At 43.4% G+C, this 23780-nt stretch overlaps 2 protein-coding genes across 4 annotated transcripts; one reads left to right on the forward strand and one right to left on the reverse strand.

Annotated features, from left to right (window-relative positions):
• Positions 1-2938: 2938 nt before the first annotated feature.
• On the reverse strand, positions 2939-11439 carry LOC144594552 (BTB/POZ domain-containing protein KCTD2-like). Its single transcript, XM_078401246.1, has 6 exons — positions 11134-11439; positions 8233-8341; positions 7167-7258; positions 6229-6324; positions 3862-3987; positions 2939-3569 (listed from the first exon to the last, which is right to left on the reverse strand). The coding sequence occupies exons 1-6, from the start codon at positions 11422-11424 to the stop codon at positions 3540-3542; spliced, it is 744 nt and encodes a 247-aa protein (XP_078257372.1). The 5' UTR covers positions 11425-11439; the 3' UTR covers positions 2939-3539.
• atp5pd (ATP synthase peripheral stalk subunit d) lies at positions 11404-20473 on the forward strand. 3 transcript variants are annotated; one of them, XM_078401244.1, is made up of 6 exons: positions 11404-11498; positions 15912-16042; positions 17323-17419; positions 19010-19081; positions 19187-19249; positions 20281-20473. In XM_078401244.1, the coding sequence occupies exons 2-6, from the start codon at positions 15921-15923 to the stop codon at positions 20410-20412; spliced, it is 486 nt and encodes a 161-aa protein (XP_078257370.1). In that variant the 5' UTR covers positions 11404-11498; positions 15912-15920; the 3' UTR covers positions 20413-20473. The 3 variants fall into 3 exon arrangements, with proteins under 3 accessions (XP_078257370.1, XP_078257371.1, XP_078257369.1); XM_078401245.1 differs by having other exon boundaries at positions 11424-11485; positions 15916-16042; XM_078401243.1 differs by having other exon boundaries at positions 11441-11498; positions 15916-16042.
• Positions 20474-23780: the final 3307 nt, after the last annotated feature.

Raw genomic sequence — 23780 nt, forward strand, 5'->3', positions numbered from 1 at the left:
TGTTAACATAGGAGCTTGGTTTGTTTCATTCAACACACAGAACATCTCCATTTATGCTCACACAATACAGAGGCTTCATCATCACCTGGTTGTAAGACTACTTTGATTTGCACTGCAAATATTAAACCAGGAGATCCCAGATCATGTTCCTTGTTCTTTGCCTAATCACGGGCAATCTTGAGGAAAGAGAAAGGACAGATAATGGAGCCAAGTTCAGCAATGTAACATGTAGCAATGCAGCAATGATCAATCCAAAGATAAGCACAATTTGATAAAATTGATCTTAGTTGCTTCGGGCATTATTTGGCAGAAGATGGTTGAAAACACTTCAGCTTTGTCTTTGTCAATAGTACTGGCCTATCCCATTGTTGCAAATGGTGATGTTCTTGGTGCTGCATCCTCCTCCCATTGTTTAATTGCCCACCATCTTTCATAAGTGGAAATAGAAGGCTTTCAGATCCCTGGTCCTTTGAGGGAAAACAGCTACACCACCTGTAATTTTCATTGCTGTGCACAAATAGAGTCATACAGTGTGGAAACAGGTCCTTTGGCCCAACTTGCCCCCACCCGGCCAACATGTCCCAGCTACACTAGTCCCACCTATCTGCATTTGGCCCATATCCCTCCAAACCTGTCCTATCCATGTACCTGTCTAACTGTTTCTTAAACATTGCAATAGTCCTTGCATCAGATCCCTCCTCTAGCAGCTCATTCCATACGCCCACTACCCTACGTGTGAAAAAATGTAGCTCTATGTTATAACTTTCCCATGACAGAGCCTTCTGCACAACTCATTCAACCAGGCTTTCTTGCTTGATAATAATTACTAAGTTATACTTTGAAGTGGCTTGCAGTTCTGTTGATGAGTGAAGGAACGTCCTAGATATACTATTTTGAACTGCAAGTTCATTTTGTATATCCCATTTGATATTTAGAAGGTGCCACACAACACAATGGAGGTGTCCTCGGTTGTCTCCACAAAGAATGGGTGGTGTTACTTTCGTTCATCGTGCCACAATAGATGCATATGCTGTGTGCAGACCATGTTTCAAACCTCAACCATTTTGGTGATAATCTTATCACCATTGAATTTTCCAACCAGTTTCCAACCATATTCAACATGGGGTGCATTAATTCATCATCTGAAGGAAGCCAGTGGGTGGCCATTCCTCTGATTTCTGTGTTTGATCTGCTGTGATGAGGCAGCACTATGTCCAGAACCGATGTTGGAGAAGCTTGGAAATACTCCCTGACTGAACACCATTGTGCCACAAACTCTGGTGGGAAGCCATTTCAATGGAACAAGATTTACTTGACAGCTATGTTGACAAGCTGGGAAGTTGACTGAAAGAAATCGCTGGAATTTTGAAGGATGAGAGGGAATCTTATAGAAACATATACAATTCTTAGCGGATTGGACAGGGTAGCTGCAGGAAAAATGTTCCCGATGTTGGGGGAGTCCAGAACCAAGGGTCACAGTTTAAGAATGAGTAGGCCATTTAGGACTGAGATGAGAAAAAACGTTTTCACCCAGAGTTGTGAATCTGTGGAATTCTCTGCCACAGAAGGCAGGGGAGGCCAATTCACTGGATATGTTCAAGAGGGAGTTCGATTTAGCGCTTAGGGCTAAAGGAATCAAGGGATATGGGGAAAATGCTAGAACGGGGTACTGATTTTGGATGATCAGTCATGATCATATTGAATGGTGGTGCTGGCTCAAAGGGCCGAATGGCCTACTCCTGCACCTATTTTCTATGTTTCTAAATGAATCAGGCTGTCACTTGCCTTGCTGGATGCACAGCTCTCACAATTTTGACACTAGTTCCCAGATTTAAGGAGGTCATTAAAATATGTTTGGCAGTTGAAGTCACAATCAACTGAGAGGAAGCAATTACCATAAAGTGCAGGGATTGAGGGGGCACAAATATCTCACGTAGATCAGGAAGGAGCCAGATCATAGAAGAATATATTAAAAAGATGAGAATACGACCCTGGTCTGTCCAATATTTACTGGGAGGAGATTTCTGTCAGGCAAGTAGGCCTGCAGTGAAAAAGTAAGGATGCAGTTGCATGGTGGCCAATAGAGAGTAGTGAGTTAATTAGTGTACATGAGCATCAGTGCTATAACCCATGTTACCGTAACAAATATTTACTCTCCCCAGTGCTGTACCCATTGTCACAGTCTATACTTCCCATTGCAAAAATACGTTATACAGTGATTCAATGTAGTCTCCTTATGCTGCGACAGCAAAAGTAATGTTATTCTACAACTGTATCTTCAGCAATTGAGAATATTCAAGTCTGAGATGGTATCCAAAATCTCTTCGAGAATTAAAGGATCTGGGGAAGGGGCAGGAAATACAGGATTGACTATGATCTGACTGAACTCCAAAGAAGCCCTCCATTTTTATTTCTTACCAGACCAAGTGGATCCGTTGGGCCCAAACCTCTCCTGCATTGGTGCAACACCCTCTCCTCTCCTCTCCCTCTCCCCACCTCCTCTCCCCACCTCCCCTCCCCACCCCCACCTCCCCACTCCATCCCCCTCAACCTCCATTATCCTCCCTTCTCCCCCTCCCTTGGAGATAGATTTAAACTTTAATATGTGAATTACTTAAAAAATATAACCCATTTCAATGAAAATTCTTCCATTGGCATCATAGGGGGGACGGTGAGTAAGGTGGGTCTAAATTTGTCGTGCTATCGTGTACCGTTTTGGCTGTAGGTCAGGAACAAACAAACAAACAAGAGTTTTAGTATATAGATGTACGTGACTCTCCAGTACAAAGGGATACTATTATTCCAAACAAACTGTTAAAGGGAGTCTCTTTAGCAAACCTAGATTTGGAAATACACAACTCAGAATTGTATGTTGGCATTTTGCAGTTTGAAATGAATGTAAACGTTCTAAAGGAACAGCACAACACTCCAGTGACATCTTAATGACAATACTGAGTAGTTTAATCATCACATTATTGTCATAACAGTAGTGATCCAATGCAAGAGGAAAAATAGAACATTAACATGAATACTGAATTTCACTTCATTCAATTTACACAATTACAATACTGTATCCTGTCCCTCCCGTGAAATCTGCCCTGAATTTATTGAGTGGAATCCATGCACATAATGCTCTACAGGAAGAACACAAAAGAACTTTCACTGAGCACATATCAAAATTAATGTGGCTCAGTTTCCTAGTCACTGAGAAACAAGCAACATCACAAGTCTGTTAAAGGCAATTCAATGCATTGGTTGGATAGATATATATATATTACACAACAACAAACAATGACACAGGGAGATTTGGCAGCCTTAACAATGAACTTTTGAGAGAAGTGCCGTGAGCCTCTCGTAGGCTTCAGGTGAAAGGCAGAGAGGTTGATTTCTCAGTAAAACGAGCCCTCGAATCTTGGAGGCCCATGTGAACTGAAAGTTTTGAGACCAGTGTCAGAAGATGGCAAAGTTTCAGTGCTCCCAGTAAGCAGAGGATTCTTCTTCAACATACGGAATGTAAATAGCAATTCCGATCGACAAGTTCACATCCTTGAGCCTCGCTCTTGCAGAATCTGTTTCCAATAAATAGCCAGGATATAAGATCGTTAGGAGATTTTGAGTAGGAAAATGTCATCTGGTGAAACAGACTGGACTATTTTGCTGAATCTAAATACCCAGAGTCAAAATATTCCTTTTGTCTTGGAGTCGTTCTGACTTTACATTTGTGTTCCCATCTAACTCATGACAATTCAAAGAATATCTCTTAACTGCCTCAACTTGACTACCAGAAGTTAGCCCATCTTGTGGCGAATATGAAAAATAGCTAAGACAGAACAAGAGTCAAAGGTAAGGACTGTGCAGTACCTTGGCTTTCTCACTGGGCTCTATGACAATTCCATTTGTTGAGTTATTCAGCTCCCTGGAGACAACGCAGAGAAATTCAGTCTGATCTTCACTGCCATAGTTGTAGGAGGATCCAATATTAATGAGCTGGGTAAAGGACCAAAACTTAATTAGTAATAATACACACACAGAGCACCAGATAAATAACACAAACCTTTCTTACAGCCTTCCAGAATTTAATCAAATTCCACCTCACTACAAATGGTAGAGATCACTATACACAGCAGGTGGAATATCTACTTGATATCCCAAAATCCAGTTATCTTAACAAAATGTTACGGTCTTGGTGCCTTTCAGAAGAGACATTAAATCACACTTGTGATACCAGTCTGAAGTCGTCCACCAAAGTTGCTGGTGTTAGAAAGCCCCAAATCTAACATGACATCAAATCAGATTGGGGAACTATGATTTGGTTTTTTTCCAATAAAGGCATCAAAGGGTAAACTTTGAAGTGTATTGAAATTTGACTTTTTTCCTTCATGAATACATCTCTGTATATACTCTTTTCACATTTACAGCTGAGATTCTGCCTCTGCAGGGCAGAAATTGTAAATGCAGCATTACTGGAGGAGGATATTGAAATAGTTGTATTCCCAGTGGATGTTTATTTTGCTGGCTGTTTCCAGTGTAACATAAGCCACACATTCTACAATATGTTCCAATGCATGTCTGTCCATACAATGTGAAATCTGCAAGCATGTGAACATATGTCAAACCAGACTACATCAGCAATGACATCAACTTTCATGTTCAATTAACATCACATGTATAATCTAGTAGTTATATATGCATAAGCATGCGCATACGATCAAATTAATATTTTAGGGCAATTTATCATAAAGCTATCCTTCACTGGAACAGTTTCTGGGAGGAGTTTTTCACAAGCAATCCCCGCATGTCAATAGTACATTGGACAAATGCACCCTAATGAAAGTATTTCATATAACCCTACATAGCATATTTAGCACAGAAAAAGACCGTCAACCCAATTAATCCAGGCTGGTGATTATGCTCCAATCTAGACCCCTTTCTCTCACTCACTTATTTGTCTCACATACACTAGCTTCTTAAAGTTATCTGTACTGCTGCCATATCCAGTGAGGAGCAAATTCTCATTACTTTATGTCGAGTTTCTTTTGAATTTCCTGTTTGATTTCTTGGTAACAATCTTATATTGGTAGGCACTTTCCCACCTTGGGACCAAATTGGGTTCAGAGCATTAGTTAAAGGTAAATGAGAATACTGGTTGGGGGGGGGCCCTATGGGCTGACATGCAGCAACATTGTGAACCAGCAGTCAATTCCCACCCCACATAACCTGCAGATCAAGACTCATTCTAACTAGTCTGTAGAGGGCCACATCTTCCTTTTACAAATCAAACCAAGAATATATTCTGACTCTCGTAACCTTCAGCTGCCTTCTTCACCAAAAAGAAAAAATAATCTCCTCTTGAATCTGCCGAATATCATCTCCATGGCAATCAAATGTGCACATTGTGCAATCTCTTTGTTGAAGAGCTAATTTTGCCTTTATGCTGATCATCCTCTCCAACACCAAAATGACTATCCCTTTGTTAAGGTTTGCATTTATCTCTGTTCATTATTGTTTAAGACTATGATCCTTCAAATCCCCTCAGTTTAAGCACGGCTAGTATTAATTTAGTTACCTTCACCATACTCCCTCAACTCCTGACTTGTACAATGGGTGGCGCCAGCAATGGCTGCCTCGCCAATAGTCTGTCTGTCCCTTCCTTCTTTGTTGTTCAGCGGCCTAACATCGAGGAGCTGGCGGCCTCTGCTGGAGACCGACTTCGGGAGCTCCAACCGCGGGTGCCTGCGGGATTTACCACCGTGGAGCTCACAATCCCTGTCGGGGATCGACCTCGGAGCTCCAACTCGCAGTCCCTGGTTAGACACTAACTTCGGGAGCTCCAAGCCGCAGGAGCTTCGACCGCCCCGACGCAGGAGCTTCGACCGCCGGCTGCGGGAGCTTCGATCGCCCCGAGTGCGGATGGTTCGACTGCCACGACCGCGGGAGAATAAAGAGGAAGAAGATTGGACTTTATTGCCTTCCATCACAGTGAGGAATCCGCTGTGGTGGATGTTTATGTTAACATGGAAAATAGAAACATAGAAAATAGGTGCAGGAGGCGGCCATTTGGACCTTCGAGCCAGCAACCTTTATGTAGTTGTGTCTTGTTGCTTTTTTTTAGTATGGCTATATGGTAATTCGAGTTTCACTGTACCTTAATTGGTACATGTGACAATAAACTGACCGTTGAGATTTTGAATCTTTGAACATCCTTATGGCTGAAAACTGAGGTACTACCTGCTCAAATTTCCATCCATCCGACATTGTTGAGACCATTTGTGTGAGTTCCTCCTCCTGACACTGAAGAACACGGTAAACGTGTTTCACTGGACCCTGTAGAGTGGAAATGACATCATATTGTGATTTTTATTCAGATATAAAACATCCAGCTACAACTGCTGAGTCTAATCTTCCTCATTGTAGCAGCCAAAGTTACACATTAATCTTTCCAATGAGACAGGATGTGACGACTACCCATGCACTAAGTGGCAGCTAAGGTATATGGTCTGGGCCAACAGCCAATCTCAACATTGGATCTTACAAAAAATAATTCTTGGATTCTGACAGATCTTAGTCCTGAAACATCAACTCATATTGCACCTTTGTAGATTCTTTCCAGAAGGTGTTGAGTCATCTTGAACCACTGGAGCTCATATGGCCAAGGTGTTTCTACAATGTTGTTAGTTATAAGGTTCCATCATTTTAACTATCCGATTGTGAAGGAAGAGTGTTATACATGCAATTCAAAAGATGGGTGCATTGGACAAGAATTTGGAGTTGGTATCCTCATTCATTTGTTGCCATGTTTCTCGAGATGGTAGAGATAAGAGAAATTGTAGCTGATGTCCAGGAAGTCTTGATAAGCTGCTACGATGCAGGTTACAGATGGTATACATTGCATCGCAGTGTGCTGGTGCTGAAGGAAGGAATATGTGAAGCGGTACACATGCAGTTTGTTTTGTCCTGAATGGTGTTCAGATGGTTCCTTTTGATTTTGGATAGTCTTACATGTGCAATATGCTGCTGATCAATACACAGAATGATGAGGATGGGGTATTGGGTGGTGCTTTGTCAGATTATAGATTATTTTGAGTTGACAAATCTGACCCTTCAACCAAGCAGACCAACTGTTATCAGGTCGTTTCCAGTAAAGCAAACAGTTAAATTCAGCTCACCTGTGAGGTCCTATTCTCCAAGTCCCGAATACGTTCTTTGACTAATCGGACAAGTAAGGCAATGTTGTAGAACTCTGCCTCCTCCAACACCCCTGGATAAACACAAGACGGGTTAAGAAGCAGTTGGCCAGAGTCCAAATCTATTAGAACATCATGTCAATGACCACTCAGCATTACCTCAATAGAAGAATTCTACCAATTTGGTAGTTAGCCCCAGTTCTAATCCTTCATAAGCATTCTGGTCAAAGATCATCAACCTCCATGTTAACTCCATTTTTCTTCCTCCACAGATGCTGCCAGGTGAATATTTCCAGCATTTCTTTAGATTTCCAGTAACTGCAATGCTTTACATCTCATGTCCAGTACTATAGTTTTCTCTCTCCGTCAAGATTAACTTCCTACTACATACACTATCTCCAAACAGATCAGAGACATTGGTGAACAAGCCCTCACCAAGCTTTCCTGCCACCACCATCACTATGTGTCATTCAGTCTCTCCCTGCCTGCACCCCACTATAGATACTGCTTTTATCTCTACCCTTTAGATTAGAAATCAAACAATTTTTAAATTACGGAGAAGAGGGAAGAGTAGAGATAATCCCACAATTTAAAACTTGTTTGATTTATAACTTTCCTCCTTCTGATGAAAGGATATTAACTTGAAATGTTAACTGTTTTTCCTCAAGAGATGCTGCCTGTTCTGCCGAGTATTTCCAGTATTTTCTGCTTTGACGGTGAGATTTGTTCTATGTATGTTTACCATAGTTCCACAGTCTGACATGTCAAAAGTATTTTAGAGGTTGTGGAGTATGTTGGGGTTTCATGAGCTGTTACGGTTCCAATGTAGAGGCGAATTCTTAATCATTAAAAAAGTAATGACCTATGCATTCCACCTGACTGGGATTCTTACTTTTAAAATTCAGTTTCTGCAAGCTTGTTGATCTAGCCCGCACAGAACTAGCAAGTCTGTGTCCAGGTTAATCGGGGAGTCCAGTGTCTGAGTTACTCTCAAGGCAACCTCCCTGTCAACATTCAGATTATATTTCAGCAGATATTCAGTTCTCACCCTCCTCCGCCAAGTCCTTGTTAATGATCAGTTTTCCATGTCGAAGATAGTTGAGGATCGGCCCAAAGTAACTTGGGTCTCTGTCTATAAGATAGGCACCAGTTTCATCCTGCAAAATAGAGAGACAAAGCAGAGCACAAAATCATTTACAATGTGAAAATGGGATAACTGGCTAAGCTTTGCATATGGACAATGGTGAATGAGCAATCTTGCTTTAACTGTAAGTGCAGACCCCCCCCCTAAAACCCTCATTAAAGGGTTTTGGAGTTCTGTCTGAAGTGGACAATTCAACAAATGTATCATCAGGATGCTAATCTAACACTGGAGAACTCTGGAGTGTAGGTCTGTCACTGCGGCACACAGTACTGAGTACATAAGGTCATAAGTGATAGGAGTAGAATTAGGCCCTTTGGCCCATCAAGTCTACTCCGCCATTCAATCATGGCTGATCTATCTCTCCCCCATTCATCTGCCTTCTCCCCATAACCTCTGACACCAGTACTAATCACAGAGTACAGAACAACCACTGGACAGCCAGCTGTATCCTGCTATCAAATGACTTCTTTGATGAGTTGTTATTCAGGTCCATCTTCCTCAGAAGGGGCTGGGAATTTGACTGCAGAGGAACAGAATGTATTACATTTCAGGAACCCAGCATAATAACCGCACATAAAACACAAAGTGCTAGACTTAACTCAGTGGGCCAGGAAGACATGGATAGGCAATGTTTTCTATTGGGAGTAGACACAAAATGCTGGAGTAACTCAGCGGGTCAGGCAGCATCTCAGGAGAGATGGAATGGGTGACGTTTCGGGTCGAGACCCTTTTTCAGACTGATGTCAGTTGAGGGGGCGGGACAAAGATAGGATGTAGTCGGACTTATTGGGACCCTTCCTCAGACTGAATTTAGTTGGGGGAGAAAGCTGGAAAAGAGGTGGGGGGGAGGAGTGGGACAAAGCCTGGCAGGTGATAGGTGGACACAGGTGAGGGGTGATTTGATTGGCAGATGGTTGGACAAAGGTTAGATATGAAAAGGAGGTAAAAGGGTATCAGATATGGAGAAAAGAGAGTCATGTCAATGGTATGGATTAGGTATAACCATCACAGAGACGCAGGTCGATCTATTCTACATTTTCCTTGATCTACATTCCCTTTGCCCTGTTTTCACATCTTACACTTCCTTCTCTATGTATCTCCCTCTCCCTTGACATCAGTCTGAAGAACGGTCTCGACCTGAAATGTCACCCATTCCTTCTCTCCAGAGATGCTACCTGTCCTGCTGAGTTACACCAAGAACCAAGAATCACCAGCATTTTGTGTCTATCTTCAGCATTTATTATCTATCCCTGATTGCCTTGAGCATGCAGTTCAAAATCACTCACCGCTGTGTCTGGAGTTAAACGTGGACCAGAGCAGGCAAGGCACATTTGTTCCCGAATTCAAATTTCCCAGCTGTCATGTGCAATTTAAACTTTCATGTCTCAGGATCCATGCTTCGAGTAACTTAATGCAACTGTACCCCTTATAACCAAAAATATAAGGAAGTTCATTGGTGTGTTTATAAATGACCAAAGATGTTCAATGACCAGGATATGGTTATTTGTATTGATAATTCCTAAAATGGATCAAATTAGTAATCTTGAGAGATACGTGGCATTACGGATTTCCTGGGAGAGGGGCTGGTATTAATCACCCAGGCGAAGGGAAGATTTGCTGATCACTGGAGTGATGTGATGGAGCTCTTCAAGGTCTGTGCTCGTGCACCAAACAGTTGAATCTCAGAGGTGATGTAAGGGCGACCAAGACCAAAGCATGATTTAATTAAAAGTTGCCAAGTAAAGGTCAATGGAAAATTGTCCAGTATCCAGAGTCACCGTAAAACAGTTATGATTAATGGAGACCAATCGTCTCAGCCCATGACATTGCTGCACGAGCGTCTTGGAAACAACGCCATCGTCTGCCAGAGAGCTGGGTTCATCCCTGTGCTGTCTGCGTGGAGTTTACACGTTCTCCCTGTGACTGCATAGGTTTCCTCTGGGTACTCCAGTTTTTTCCCACATCCCAAAGACATACAGGTTTGTTGGTTAACTGGTTGCTGTAAATCACCCTTAGTCTGTAGAGAGTGGATGTGACAGTGGGATAACATAGAACTGGTGTGAATGGATGATTAATGGTTGGCATGGACTCAAGTGGACTGAAGGGCCTATTTCCATGCTGTATCTCTGAACTAAACCAAGACAACATTTTGCAAACCACTGAGCTATCGTGTAAAAGAGCAAAGGACCCAACCTGCAGTTTTCACTCTAAGTGACACATTATCCTGACTTGGAAATGCATCGCCATCCATTCACTGTTGCTGGGTCTAAACCCAGAAACTCAATCCCCAGCAATGTTGCTGGAGTACCTTCACTAGAAGTTCAAGAGCTGGCAGTTCGCCACCACCTTCTCACGGACATAATAAACACCAAGATCTTGTTAGTGATGGGTTCAAAGGTGGTTCAGAGGTGAGTTTATTGTCACATGTACCAATTTAGGTACAGTGAAATCCCATTTAGGTGAACAAAATAAATTAATCAGGCAAATCACAATGACAACTGGTCAAGCAGGACCACTGCTCAGCATGGAGATAGATGGAATTATTTATTCGCGAGAAGTCATCGATTATTAATCATTGTGCAGGTAGGTGGGTTTATCGGTCATCGTGCAAACTGACAGGTAACTGTTATGGAGACGAGTCCCCCTTGGTGACCATGGAGATAACGGGGGGAGGGGAGGTGAGATGATTCGTTACCATGGTCATGGAGGCAGGCAGAATTATTGGCCAAGGCGGCGACGGGTGGGCTAGTGAATGTCCATGGCGACAGGTGAGAGCAGCTGCCAGTCCCGCGGCTGCCGCCTTACCTTGTCCGAGTCCAGGTCCGGGTCCTCCTGGCACAGGCGGCACAGGAAGGATTTGGGGTCGCGGCACAGGGTCTGCTTGGTGCTAATGAAGTACGTTCCGCCTACGTTCAGCCGCACCCATTTGTTGCCGGATTTCTCGCCGAGTCCGGGAGAGTTCGCGTCATTCCCGCCCAGAGACCCCGAACTCTGCAACTCCGCCATCACGCCGCCATTTCCGGAAATGGTGGGGCGCCCGGGCCGGGCCGGGCAGGGCAGGGCCACACTGGGGCATTTCCGCTTCCGCTCCGCCATCTTTGCGCCCTTGGTGGACCCCGGACCGTCCCCTGTCAGCGGCTGCAGAGAGGGACGTGAGGTAGGGGCCGAACGTATGTGGGCGACGGGGTGCGGGGATTTACCCAGATGTCTTCATTTTTTAATTCATGTTTCATTATCTATACATTACTGGCAAGGCAAGCATTTATTGCCCAGTCCTCATAACTCCTCGGGCGCTGGTGAGCCGGCGCCTAGATCCGCTGCAACCCCTCTGGTGAAGGTCTAAACCCTGGTGGAACACCGGGCGTTCCAGCATTTATGATCCGAGCGTGCTGAAGGACTGATGATTTAGTTCCAAGTCGGGGTAGTGTGGCGTCTGCAGTTGACGGTGTTCCTATTATCCTGCTTCTTCAGTGCTCCTCGGGATAATGGTATATTTTGTAGACGTTGTGTAGGTGGTGGAGGTAATCATTGTTTATGGTGATGAATAATGCTAACTGGGGGGGGCTGTGAAAACAAGCTTGAGAGTTCCAGGGCACTGGAAGCATTGCGCATCTTAAGAGTTGTTGGTGCTGCACTCGACCAGGCAGATGGAGATTCATCACTTATACCTTGTCATTGTAAAGACCCTGGAGTGCTAGAAGGGTGGTCACTTACACAGGGTATCTAACCTCTGGCTGGTCCAGTTAAATTTCAGTCCATTGGTGACTCCCAGGATATTGATGGAGAGGGATTTGGCAATGTTAACGTCATGGTAAATGCTAAAGTCAAGGGTTGGTGGTTAATAAATGCCCAAGTGTTAGACAATGACCATCCCGAACAATCAAGTCAAGTATACATTTTCGCCATGTAGCTTTTTATATTCAATGACATTGATGTTGCAGAGTTCCTTACCATCAATATCTTAGGTAGTGTGATTGTCACTTAAAACATAGAACAGTGTAGCATAGAAAAAGACCCTTCGGCCCACAATGTCTACACTCACCATGAGGCCTATCGAACTAATTGCATCTGCCTATATCTGTATCTGTCCATTACCATTCTGTTTGTGTTTGACTAAATCCCTTAAATGGTGCTATCATACCTGTTTCTACCACTTCTCTGGCAGTGTGTTCCCAGCAACTGCTATAACATGTGTATGGCTTGATTGTACTTGTGTATAGTGTGACTTCATTTGACTGGCCAACGCACAAATAAAAGCTTTTTGCTGCATCTCAATACACATGACAGTAATAAATCAATATGAATAACTTTGAATTAGGGTTGATCCCCTGGCTTGATTGTGATGGTAGGGGGAGGGATCTACTGGATCATGTAGTTATGGTAAGACATTTCTGCTGCTGTTAAGGATCCAACCCCTCATGGATGCCCTTTCTGAAGCTGCTGGATATGTTCTGAGTATCCAATTTTGCATGTTAGCAGTATAATATGGTATTTAACATGTTGTCGTGCCTTCTGAATTCTGAGCCATCACAAAAACAGGGCTCACCGACTTTAATTGACTGTGTATGATATCAAGAAATGGCAAAGAGCTCTGGAAGGCTTCTATAAAACCAAACAACATCCTAGCAAATCATACCGTACATGAGTACAACTGCAAAAGAGAAATGAAACTGAGTGCAGAAAGTAATGTTACAGCTACAGAAAAAGTGAAAATAAAAAAATCCAAGGGTCATGACAAGGTAAATTAGGAGATTGGGAATACATCCTTAACATTTGAGAGGTCTGATAGAGCAAGGAAAAAGCTGTTCTTGAATCTGGTGGTGTTTGCTTTCAGGTTTTTATATATTCTGCCTGACTGGAGAGAAGGGAGAATGCTGGGGTATGAGTGGTCTTTGATTATGTTGTCTACTTTCCCGAGGCAGTGAAATGGCAACGGAGTGAATGGATGTTGTGGGGAGGCGAGTTAGTGTGATGGACTAGGCTGAATTACAACATCTATGCTTTGTGGCCTTGGGAAGTGCAGTTGCCGTACCAAGTTGTGATGCAACTCAATAGATGCGTTCTGTCGTGCATCTGAAGAAACAATGGAGAGTAAAAATAGGACTTTTTCTTCATTAGGGCTGTTCATCCCATCTATCTGTTGTATTGTGGATGGGCATACGTGCCAGAAGTAGACGAACCAGGCCAACGTTAAGTAGGTTTGTCCCTTGTATTGCTTCACATAACGCCTGCTGCAGACCCATTCAGGCAGTTTTGATTTTCAGGGCTGAGCCAGCTTGTCTTGGCACATAGAAGTCCCCCACCAAGAGTACGTTCCGTGTCCCTGCCCTTTTTAGTGTTTCAAGTTTTGCTCAGCATGGAGGATTCCGCCATCTGAGGTTGGACAACGGATGATGATTAGAAGCAGGTTTCTTTGCCTATGTTTCCTTGCTCCTATTGTCCTTGCACTCGATGCCGAGGTGGGGGCTGTAGGAGTAGCATGGGCAAGCAACTCCTGTGCACCTTGTAGATGGTACAGACCGCAACCATTGTGCTCCAGTGATGGCTGGAAGGAGTATTTTGGATGATGGATGGGGTACAAATTAAATGGGCTGCTTTATCCTGAATGTTATTAAACCATGGATTTTGTTGGAGTTGCATTCAAGCAAGCTCAACATTCAAGTGCTATGCTCCTTACGAATGCCTTATGAATGGTGGGAAGCCTTTATCATATTGGGAGATAATTCACTTGTTACCATTGGGAATTCTATTCAGTAGTGAGTTCCAGGATGTCGATGATGGATGACTTTCAAAGAAGATGGTAGTGCCATTAAACATAAAGGTTAGCTGCCGTGAGTCTCTTGTTGGAGACGGTCATTACCTGGCACTTTTGTGGTACAAATGTCATCTGCCACTTACCAACCTATGTCTGAATATTGCCTAAGTGTGCAGGCATGGATTTGAACAATTGTGAATGAAAATAAACATTGTGCAATCATCAGCAGGCATCCTACCACTGATATTGTGATCAAAGATGGTCGTTGATGGAACATTTGAATATGATTGTGCCTCAAACTCTGCTCTGAGGAACTCTTTAGACTTTAGAGATACAATGTGGAAACAGGCCCTTCGGCCCACCGAGTCCGTGCCGACCAGTGATCACCCCGTGCACTGGCACTATCCTACACACTATGAACAATTTATAATTTACAGAAGCCAATTAACCTAACAGATTCATCCTTAAACCTTGATCTTGCTTGCTAAATAAGTTCATGCCATTGATTAGATAAACACAAAATACTGGAGTAACTCAGCAGGTCAGGCAGCATCTCTGGAGAAAACCATGCAGTCCCAGGGAGAACATACAAACTCCGTACAGACAGCACCCATAGTCAGGATTGAACCTGGGTCTGTTGCGCTATAAGGCAGCAACTCTATTGCTGTGCCACTGTGCTGGCCCAACTCCTCTAGTGATGATTGACCTCTGGCAATCCTTGGTGAGAGTGGAACACTGGGCAGGGAAGCACTGGATGAGAGGAGCAGCCGGGTAGGATGGTGAAAAGAGATGGGGGCAGCTACAGTGGACGCTTTGCACCAGTAAGATGGAAGTGATTGGCATGGGTAAAGTTGGGTTGTGAGAGAGGTGTGCTGTCCAGCTGTGAATGTTGTTGGATAAAATCATACTGCATGGAAACTGGGCCTTTGGCCCAACTTGCCCATGCTGAACAACGTGCCCAAGTTCATCCCATTTGACCCATATCCCTATAACTTTTTCTATTGTCTAAATGTCTGAAGAAGGGTCTCGACCTGAAACATCACCCAATCCTTCTCTCTAGAGATGCTGCCTGACCCGCTGAGTTACTCCAGCATTTTGTGTCTACCTTCTATTGTCTAAAAGTCTTTTAAATGTTATTATACATGCCTCCACAACTTCCACTGGCAGCTCTTTCCATACATAGAGTCATAGAGTAATACAATGTGAAAACAGGCCCTTCAGCCCAAGTCGCCCACAATGTCCCAGCTACACTAGTCCCACATGCCTGTGCTTGGTCCATATCCCTCCAAACCTGTCCTATCCGTGTACCTGTCTAACTGGTTCTTAAACGATGGGATAGTCCCAGCCTCAACTATCTACTCAGGCAGCTTGTTCCATACACCCACCACCCTCTGTGTGAAAAGGGTACCCCTTGGATTCCTATTACATCTTTTCCCCTTCACCTTGAACCTATGTCCTCTGGTCCTCGATTCCCCTCCTCTGAGCAAAAGACTCTGTGCATCTACCCGATCTGGATACCTCTATAAGTTCATTCTCCTGTGCTCCATGGAATAGAAACCCAGCCTACTCAACCTCTCCCTATCAGCTCACACCCTCTAGTCCTGGCAACATCCTTGTAAATCTTTTCTGAACCCTTTCAAGCTTGACAATACCTTTCCTATAACATGGTGCCCAGAACTGAACACAATATTCTAAATGTGGACTCACCAACGTCTTATACAACCGCGACATATACAAGAACCTGGCGTCGTTGCAGAAGCACAGCATCACCAGCGTAGTGACAGTGTTTTTTGATTTCCCTGGTGTCACATTGTCTGATTTTCTCCAGACAGCAAGGATGTCGAGCCGAAGAGTTGCCGTGAAAGCTGTTGACTGGATGGCGTTTGGTGAGCGGGTCCCACCCAACCAGAGAGCCATGTTCAATGCACTAAAAACTCGAAGTGATGCCCTGTCTAGCAGGTGAGTACCCAGTAGCCAACCACACCTCCAGTGCACATGTGCCCTGTAACCAAATACACATCCGGTACACGTTTGTGCCCTGTATCCAACCACACCTCTGGTGCACACATGTGTCCTGTAACCAACTACAAGGTTCACACGTAAATTCACAGTTAGCTAATCTTATCACTCCAACAAATAATCATTTCCTTCCCACCGCAGTGAATAAAGCTACTTTTCTTGAAGAGGGAGGGAGATTGGCCCCCTGCACTTGTTCAGGACAGGTTCAGCTCGAGTTGGATACAGAATAAAGCCTCCATTGCACACTCCCCAGGGCAGGTGGTGTGTGGATTAAATACATTGAACTATATGATATGCAGCACCTAAGCAGATTTTTAGGCTAACTAATCTGTGATAAGGCTTATGTATCGCTTTGTGCATCCCCCATCCTAATCCTAACAGATTCATCCTTAAACCTTGATTTTGCTTGCTAAATAAGTTCATGCCATTGATTAGATAGACACAAAATACTGGAGTAACTCAGCAGGTCAGGCAGCATCTCTGGAGATAATAGATAGGTGATATTTTGGCCTGGGATCCTGCAGACTGATTGTAGTCGGAAGGTGGGGGGACTGGAAGTGAGGGGTAAACAAACAGGCAAATCGGGGCCGGCAACAGATGATATCAGGCAAGGAGGTTTTCTGTTAAGCCCATTGATGGATAGAGATGGTGTGAATCCAAGAAGGATACATCGTTGCGAACTGTGGAACTAATTAACTAACTTAAAGTGGAGGAATGGGTGAGGGGAGGACCCCTCCCCTCTCCACTAAAAGGAGGCCAGGCCTGATTTGTCCTGTATTTTTCTCGCTTCCACCTCCCCATCCCGTTGCCACTACAATCAGTCTGAAGAATGGTCCCGGCCCAAAATCTTGGTTTTGTAGTAAAGATTTCTAGTCTATCATCGACTTTCATCTATTCTTGATACATTTACTTTTGAATTCCCTGTTTGATTATATGATTTTATTTCTTGCAATTAAAAAAAACTGCTAACAGTTCTGAACTATCAAGCACTCCTGCTTTAGATACAACAGGTGAGAAAGTAGAGAGAGCTATTAAAGGGCTTAAAGTTGACTGTTGTGTTCCAAGAAAGAAAAGTGCACTAATACTCCCAATGCAAGAGAACAAATACTGCCGGTAATGTGGGGAGAAAGAGCTATTAGACACAAAATTCACATAACGACGAGTATGCTTTTTTGAGCAGTTTTCTAGTTGTAACCCCTGGATCTTATATTTTGCTATAGGTTGACGTCACTTCCAGAGAAACCTCTGGCCCTTGACTGGAGCCATTATAGGAAAATTATCGTAAAACCTGGAATGGTGGATGAATTTGAAAAGAAGGTAAGAAGACAGCTTTGCTTGAGTTTGGAAAACTGAGTCTTTGAAAGAGCAGGGAAAATCAAAGGACAGTTTCCTGTGTGTTTTGTTTAAACGAACACATTTAAAAAAGTGAATTGGGTATTGACTCAGAAGTATAATACAAAATGTAGGAAACGGCATGTGATTTAGTGACAGCCCCAAAGGCCTGTATGAAAATTGAATGCATTCCAAGTTGTTGAGGTGAGTCCTGCATTTCCATCGCTTGGGAGTAGTTCCTCAAATCAGCAAATGTAGAGTGATGAATACCATCTACAGGTGGGACATCAGCCTCTCAGTCACTGTAAAGAACAACTTGCTTCCTTTGATGCAGTGCATTTGATTGAGATTACAGTGCATTTTAATTGAGAAGCAGTCATCCACACCTGAGCGAAAAAAACCCTGAAGGTAGGCTGTTTCAGCAAAGCCGCTTCTTGGGTCAAAGATGAATCATTGGCTCGTGGCAGGGACTAAGGGTCCCAGCTGAGTATGCTCCTATTTAGCACAGGGTGTCAAGGCTAATCACAATGTATCAACCAGTTCAGCCCTACCAATCAAAACTAGTTCATTGAGTTGTCACAGAGCTGTGCAGCATGGAAACGCCCTTTGGCCCAGATTGTCTTTGCTGATTGCATTGACTAACTGGGCTAGTTCTACTTGTCTGCGCCAGGCCCATATTCCTCCAAACCTTTCCATTTGAATAGGTCTATGGTCTTAACCACTATGCCATGGGAGCTTTGATGCAGTGGGATATTTTGTAATAATACAATTGCTAACGGGAGCTATCTGTAACTAATGACCTATTGTGCATTCCAATCAAAGGGGAATGAAGGGTAGATAAGGACCAACAGGTCCTCCAGTTGTAATATGTGGAAGACCCTGACTAGACACTTCCTACACTCTGCTTCCATTGCAACAACATGAATATCCTGGGAGAGGTAAAGGAAAAGAAAGTCAGCACCAAAGGAAGAGGAAAAAATCTAGACACTTCCACTCTGTCACCCACTATGGCAATCAAAACCAGATCAGAAGATTGTGTTGCACACGCATATGTTAAATGTCTCTTGTGGATTCACATTTAATGTGGCCTCACCCAGACAGGAATGTGCTGTGGTCCTCCTTAAACGTTTGTAGAGTCAACACTGACCACATTGGCCAGCAGTTGTTTACTGCTCCACCTATGTACATTTAAGAGGAATCTTGAATAGCAAGTATGAGATGAAGATGGGATGGAGGAGGAATGTGTGGAGCTAAAGGCTTGGGTTGACTGGCCTGCTTTTGTGATGCCTTCAAAGTTCTTGGTAATATTCATATTCTTGTGGATTTGCTTTTAAACTCTCACTGTTCCTAGTAATATAGCTATCTTACTCCAACAGAGTTCTGAATATGTAATTTAGTGACTGGGTTTGTGCCAGATTCCTTAGTGAAGCAATTAATAATCATAATTGCTAACTGCATAATAGGAGGGGAATGAGTTATAGGAACATCTGTGACTGAGCGATTATGTTTTACAGTTTGTCTCTCTATCCTCCCACACCCTCCCTTCTCTTTCTCCCTCCTTCCCATTTACAACAGTACAATGCTTTAAAGATTCCAGAACCCGTTGACACACAAGGGGAGAAAATTAATGCTCAGGAGCAAGAGACCGTGAGTAACTTTTATTTGGTATTGACCTAGTGTGCGGAAGAGTTAAATGGATTATTTTAATGTACTGGATTAACATTTGATTAACAGCTGCTTTCTATTCTACAGAATAAGAGTGCTCAAAGTTATTGCCAGGCTTCAAAGGAGAAGATAACCAAATACGAGAAAGAGGTAATGCATTTGTCTCTGTGTCTGGAGCTGAGGCCAGGGGTACAATTCATCAGCAATAAAAAATACAAATAAAATGTAGGTGTTGGAAATATGATACAAGAATAGAAAATTCTGGAGATATTCAGCAGAGCAGGCGGTGTCTGTGGAGTGAGTCAATAATTCATTCACTTTCTGTCAGAGCCCCAGTCATCAACCTGAATCTGGATTACCTCCCCACAGATGTTGACTGGTCTGCTGAGTATCTCCAATCTTCTGTCCTTTACAATGAGCCAGCAATGTCCGTGGCATGCGGACTTCATGGCTGCTGTCTCTTCTGAGAATGTGAGGCTTATTGAATCTCACTTGGGTACAGGTTCTATGGTGGTGGGGATGCTGGTACTTACTGTTCAGGGTGGGGGAGAGTGTAGTTGCTGGTCTCTGTTTTTGGGGTAAGGTTCTTCACCCAGCTGTGCAGGTTTCCCTGGGGGACTATGCTGTAGCACCTACACTCACTGGCTTGGGGACCCGATGTGGGGGAACCAATGTGGGGGGGAGAACAAAGGAGGAGCCGGCGTGCTTTATAACTTTGTCAGCGCTGTAGGTGGCTGCTATTTGTATACATTGGATGTGCAAGCAAAGAATTTCACTGTGCCTAGTCACATGTGACAAAGTATTCAATTTCATTCCATTGGCTACACACCTGCATGGGTTTCATGAGTACTGATGCTCACTATGCTACAGATCTGCTTGATGGGTTTATGGTGCTCCATTACGTTATGGCTTCACTATTGATAGCAACGGAGAACTTTCCCAGGTTATGCAGGACAAGTGTATCATCTCTAGCTGACGTATGTGCTCAATTAATGAGTGTACTTCAAGAAGGCTACAATTTGGCTGAGGCCAGAACATAACTCATTGGTTGTATAGCTTGGGATGTGTGGATGGAACTAGCAGGGTGTACGATCTCTCCATGGATTGGAATTCCCATGAGATAAACCTGTGACACCTGGTTACTACACATTTTCTCATTTATTCCACTTACTGTGTTTCAGCTTGCGAAATTCAAAAGCATGGTTCCTTTTGACCAGATGACTATCGAGGATCTGAACGAAACTTTCCCTGAAACCAAGTTGGACATGGTGAAGTATCCCTATTGGCCCCACAAGCCCATCAATGATCTGTAATTGTTCCTGTGATATCTACAGATGTAATTCTATTTTAAAATAAAGCAATGTTCAATGTTGAGTGAGTGCCTCTATTCCATCTACTGGCTTTTTACCAACTGGAAAATGTTATGAGGGCAAATTGCTTCATCCTTGAGTTCACTCACACTTTTCTAGTTTGTCAAAATCTGAGGTCTTTTTTCATGGTGGGAATATTCTGATATCTTAAATTAATGGGATCTTGTATGCATTTCTAAATTGTAGGAATGATCATACTTCAAACATACTTGATTGCCTGTGAAACACTTTGGAAAGTCCTGAAGGTTTCCTTTTATCATATTATGTAGCAATTTAGCCAATCGAGTCCATGCTGGCCCTCAGAATATTTACATCAACCCTACTCCCCCACTTATTTTTCTGTAAACTGTTGTCTCACAAAGTGGGCGGCACGGTAGCGCAGCGGTAGAGTTGCTGCTTTGCAGCGAATGCAGCGCCGGAGACTCAGGTTCGATCCTGACTACGGGTGCTGCACTGTAAGGAGTTTGTACGTTCTCCCCGTGACCTGCGTGGGTTTTCTCCGAGATCTTCGGTTTCCTCCCACTCCAAAGACGTACAGGTATGTAGGTTAATTGGCTGGGTAAATGTAAAAATTGTCCCTAGTGGGTGTAGGATAGTGTTAATGTACGGGGATCGCTGGGCGGCACGGACTTGGTGGGCCGAAAAGGCCTGTTTCCGGCTGTATATATATGATGATATGATATGAAAGCAACCATTTCTCCTCAGTTCTCCTACCATTAACCTGGAGATAATGTAAAGCAGCAAATTAACTTGCCAGTGTATGTATAGAAAGTGGGAAGAAACCCACATGGTCATAGGGAGTACATGCAAACTCCTACAAATGACACCAGATGTTAGGCTCAAGCATGAGTTACTGGAGCTGCGTGGCAGCAGCACTTTGAAGTCTGTGCATAAAAAGGCCATGAGGTAATATACTAAAATATTGATTGCACAGTGCATACTCCATGAGGCAGTGACAACTCCAGTAAAGTTTGATGCATACTTGAACATTCATTAAAATGCCTTTAAAAAAACAAACTCATGGGTGCTTCAAGATAACATGAAACCTAAAGACTGATGTTATTAGAAGCGATAGCCTTGCAGAACCTCCTATCCTCAATCTTGGATGCAGCAAATGAGAGAGTCTAAGCCAACCATTAGATGAGTTGATGCAGTCTATTCATTTTAGAAAGAAAATGCTCTTGAAAGCAATGGGTTCCTGGCCAAGTTGCACTTGGCTGCGATGGGCCTAGTCCGCTGGGAGAGACCAATGAAATGTCAGAATTCACGAGGAAGGGCACTCTCATCCACAAGCAGAAGGAAGAGATAAGTAACTGACAATTCACCTTCCTATTTAACATGGATTACAAGATTCTGTTTAAAATCACAGTCGACCGAGAGACATCTGCATGGGCCTGGGGACATTCACCCGGAACAGACCAACACCATACCTGGCAGGATGATGGTTGACAGAGTTGTGGTAATTCGATGCAATCAATTACATGTTGGATTGGAAATCAGTCTATAAACATTTCCTGGAAACTAGAAATAAAGTCTGACTATCTCATATACAAGTTCATTTTGTGATGTACAACATGACTGGGATCACTTAACCATGTAACTTTAGTCGGCTTCACTGCTTCTTTTTACGGGTTCTTCATGGATGCCAAATATTTACAGCACACTTTTTATTTCACATTTTCAACATCAGCAACTTGGCTTTTAATAACTTCATTCCAGTGTGTCCAATGCATTTGCCACACTTAGACATCACTTGAACTTTTCCACATGATTTTTTGCCTCGCCTGACAGTTACGTATAATTGTTTATCATATAGTCAGTCTGAGTTGCAGGAACTTTCTGGAATAGCGCAACTTTTCTGCCATAGCTCGTTTCCCTCTTTATGCAGTTCCACTGTGGCTGACTGCAGCATCACCAATGTTTGCACCTCCTGCTCTAATTCCCATTGTCTGCTGGAGTGGATTTGGAGTTAGCAATTTCTGTAGTGTATTGTCTTGGTGAGATTGTGCCAAGAACATTGTCCACACTTATCTAAAAAGGACAGGGTTGCTTTGCTTTGAAGATTCATTGGATTGATGCTAGGACTGGGGGGTTTGTTAAATAACAAGAGATTGATTAGGCTAGATCTTTGTTTTCTGAAGCTTAGAAGAATGAAAGGTGATCTCATTGAAAAGCACAACCTTCTTGCAGGGAGGCTGTTTCTCCAGGCTGACGAGTCTAGATTGGAGATAAAAGCAACTGCAGATGTGAGAATCTTGAGCAAAATACTGCTGGAGCAAATCAGCGGGTCAGGCAGTATCTGGTGGGAATGGATAGGCAATGTTTCGGGCTGGGACCCTTCAGGCTCTGATCTGAAACGTTGCTTATCCATTCCCTCCACAGATACTGTCTGACCCACTGAGTTACTCTAGCACTGTGTTTCGTACAAGATTCCAGTACCTGCAGTTCATTGCGTCCTCACTCCAAAGACGTACAGGTATGTAGGTTAATTGGCTGGGTAAATGTTTTTAAAAAATTGTCCCTAGTGGGTGTAGAATAGTGTTAATGTACGGGGATCGCTGGGCGGCACGGACTTGGAGGGCCGAAAAGGCCTGTTTCCGGCTGTATATATATATGATATATTTTAATGTTCCACTGCAAAATCTCGATTTGTGCCTTCTTTGAAGAAATTCTCCTCCAGTCTGATAAGGGTTCCGACCTGAAACATTGCATATCCATTCCCTCCACAGATGCTGCCTGACCCACTAAGCTATTACGTATAGGAAAGAACTGCAGATGCTGGATTTAAACCGAAGATAGACACAAAAACCTGGAGTAACTTGTTGCATTAATAGGCCTGTAAACACAATACACACAGATAATATATAATAAGTAAATTAAATTCACACTTTCTCTTGCTCTTTCGCAAGCTGTCACACGGGCAATCATGGGAAGAATGAGTATGGATCATAGAGCAGAGCAGGATAGATCACTCGACCCTAAAAACCGTAGTATGTCATGGCACCATTTTAGTAGGCAGAAACTTGCAGAGACTTTTTTTTTTAAACAAAAATCTGTGAATTGATCGATAAGATATATTCTGCATTGTAATGGTATCATCACACATACTGTTCCCCCACAACACTGATTACACTGCGAGAGGCAAAAAGAACGGCGGGTTTTGCCTACTAAAATGGCGGACGTTCCGCTCCTTTGCGTACTACACCTCAGTGTAGGCGATTTCGACGGAGTGGTTCATCGTGCTCCTCTAGTATCTTTGGTATGGATGGAGATGGAAGGAAGCGTGGGTGCCCCTTTAAGAGGCGGGGCTG

Source organism: Rhinoraja longicauda, chromosome 6 (assembly GCF_053455715.1).
Source record: "Rhinoraja longicauda isolate Sanriku21f chromosome 6, sRhiLon1.1, whole genome shotgun sequence".
Taxonomy (NCBI): Eukaryota; Metazoa; Chordata; class Chondrichthyes; order Rajiformes; family Arhynchobatidae; genus Rhinoraja; species Rhinoraja longicauda.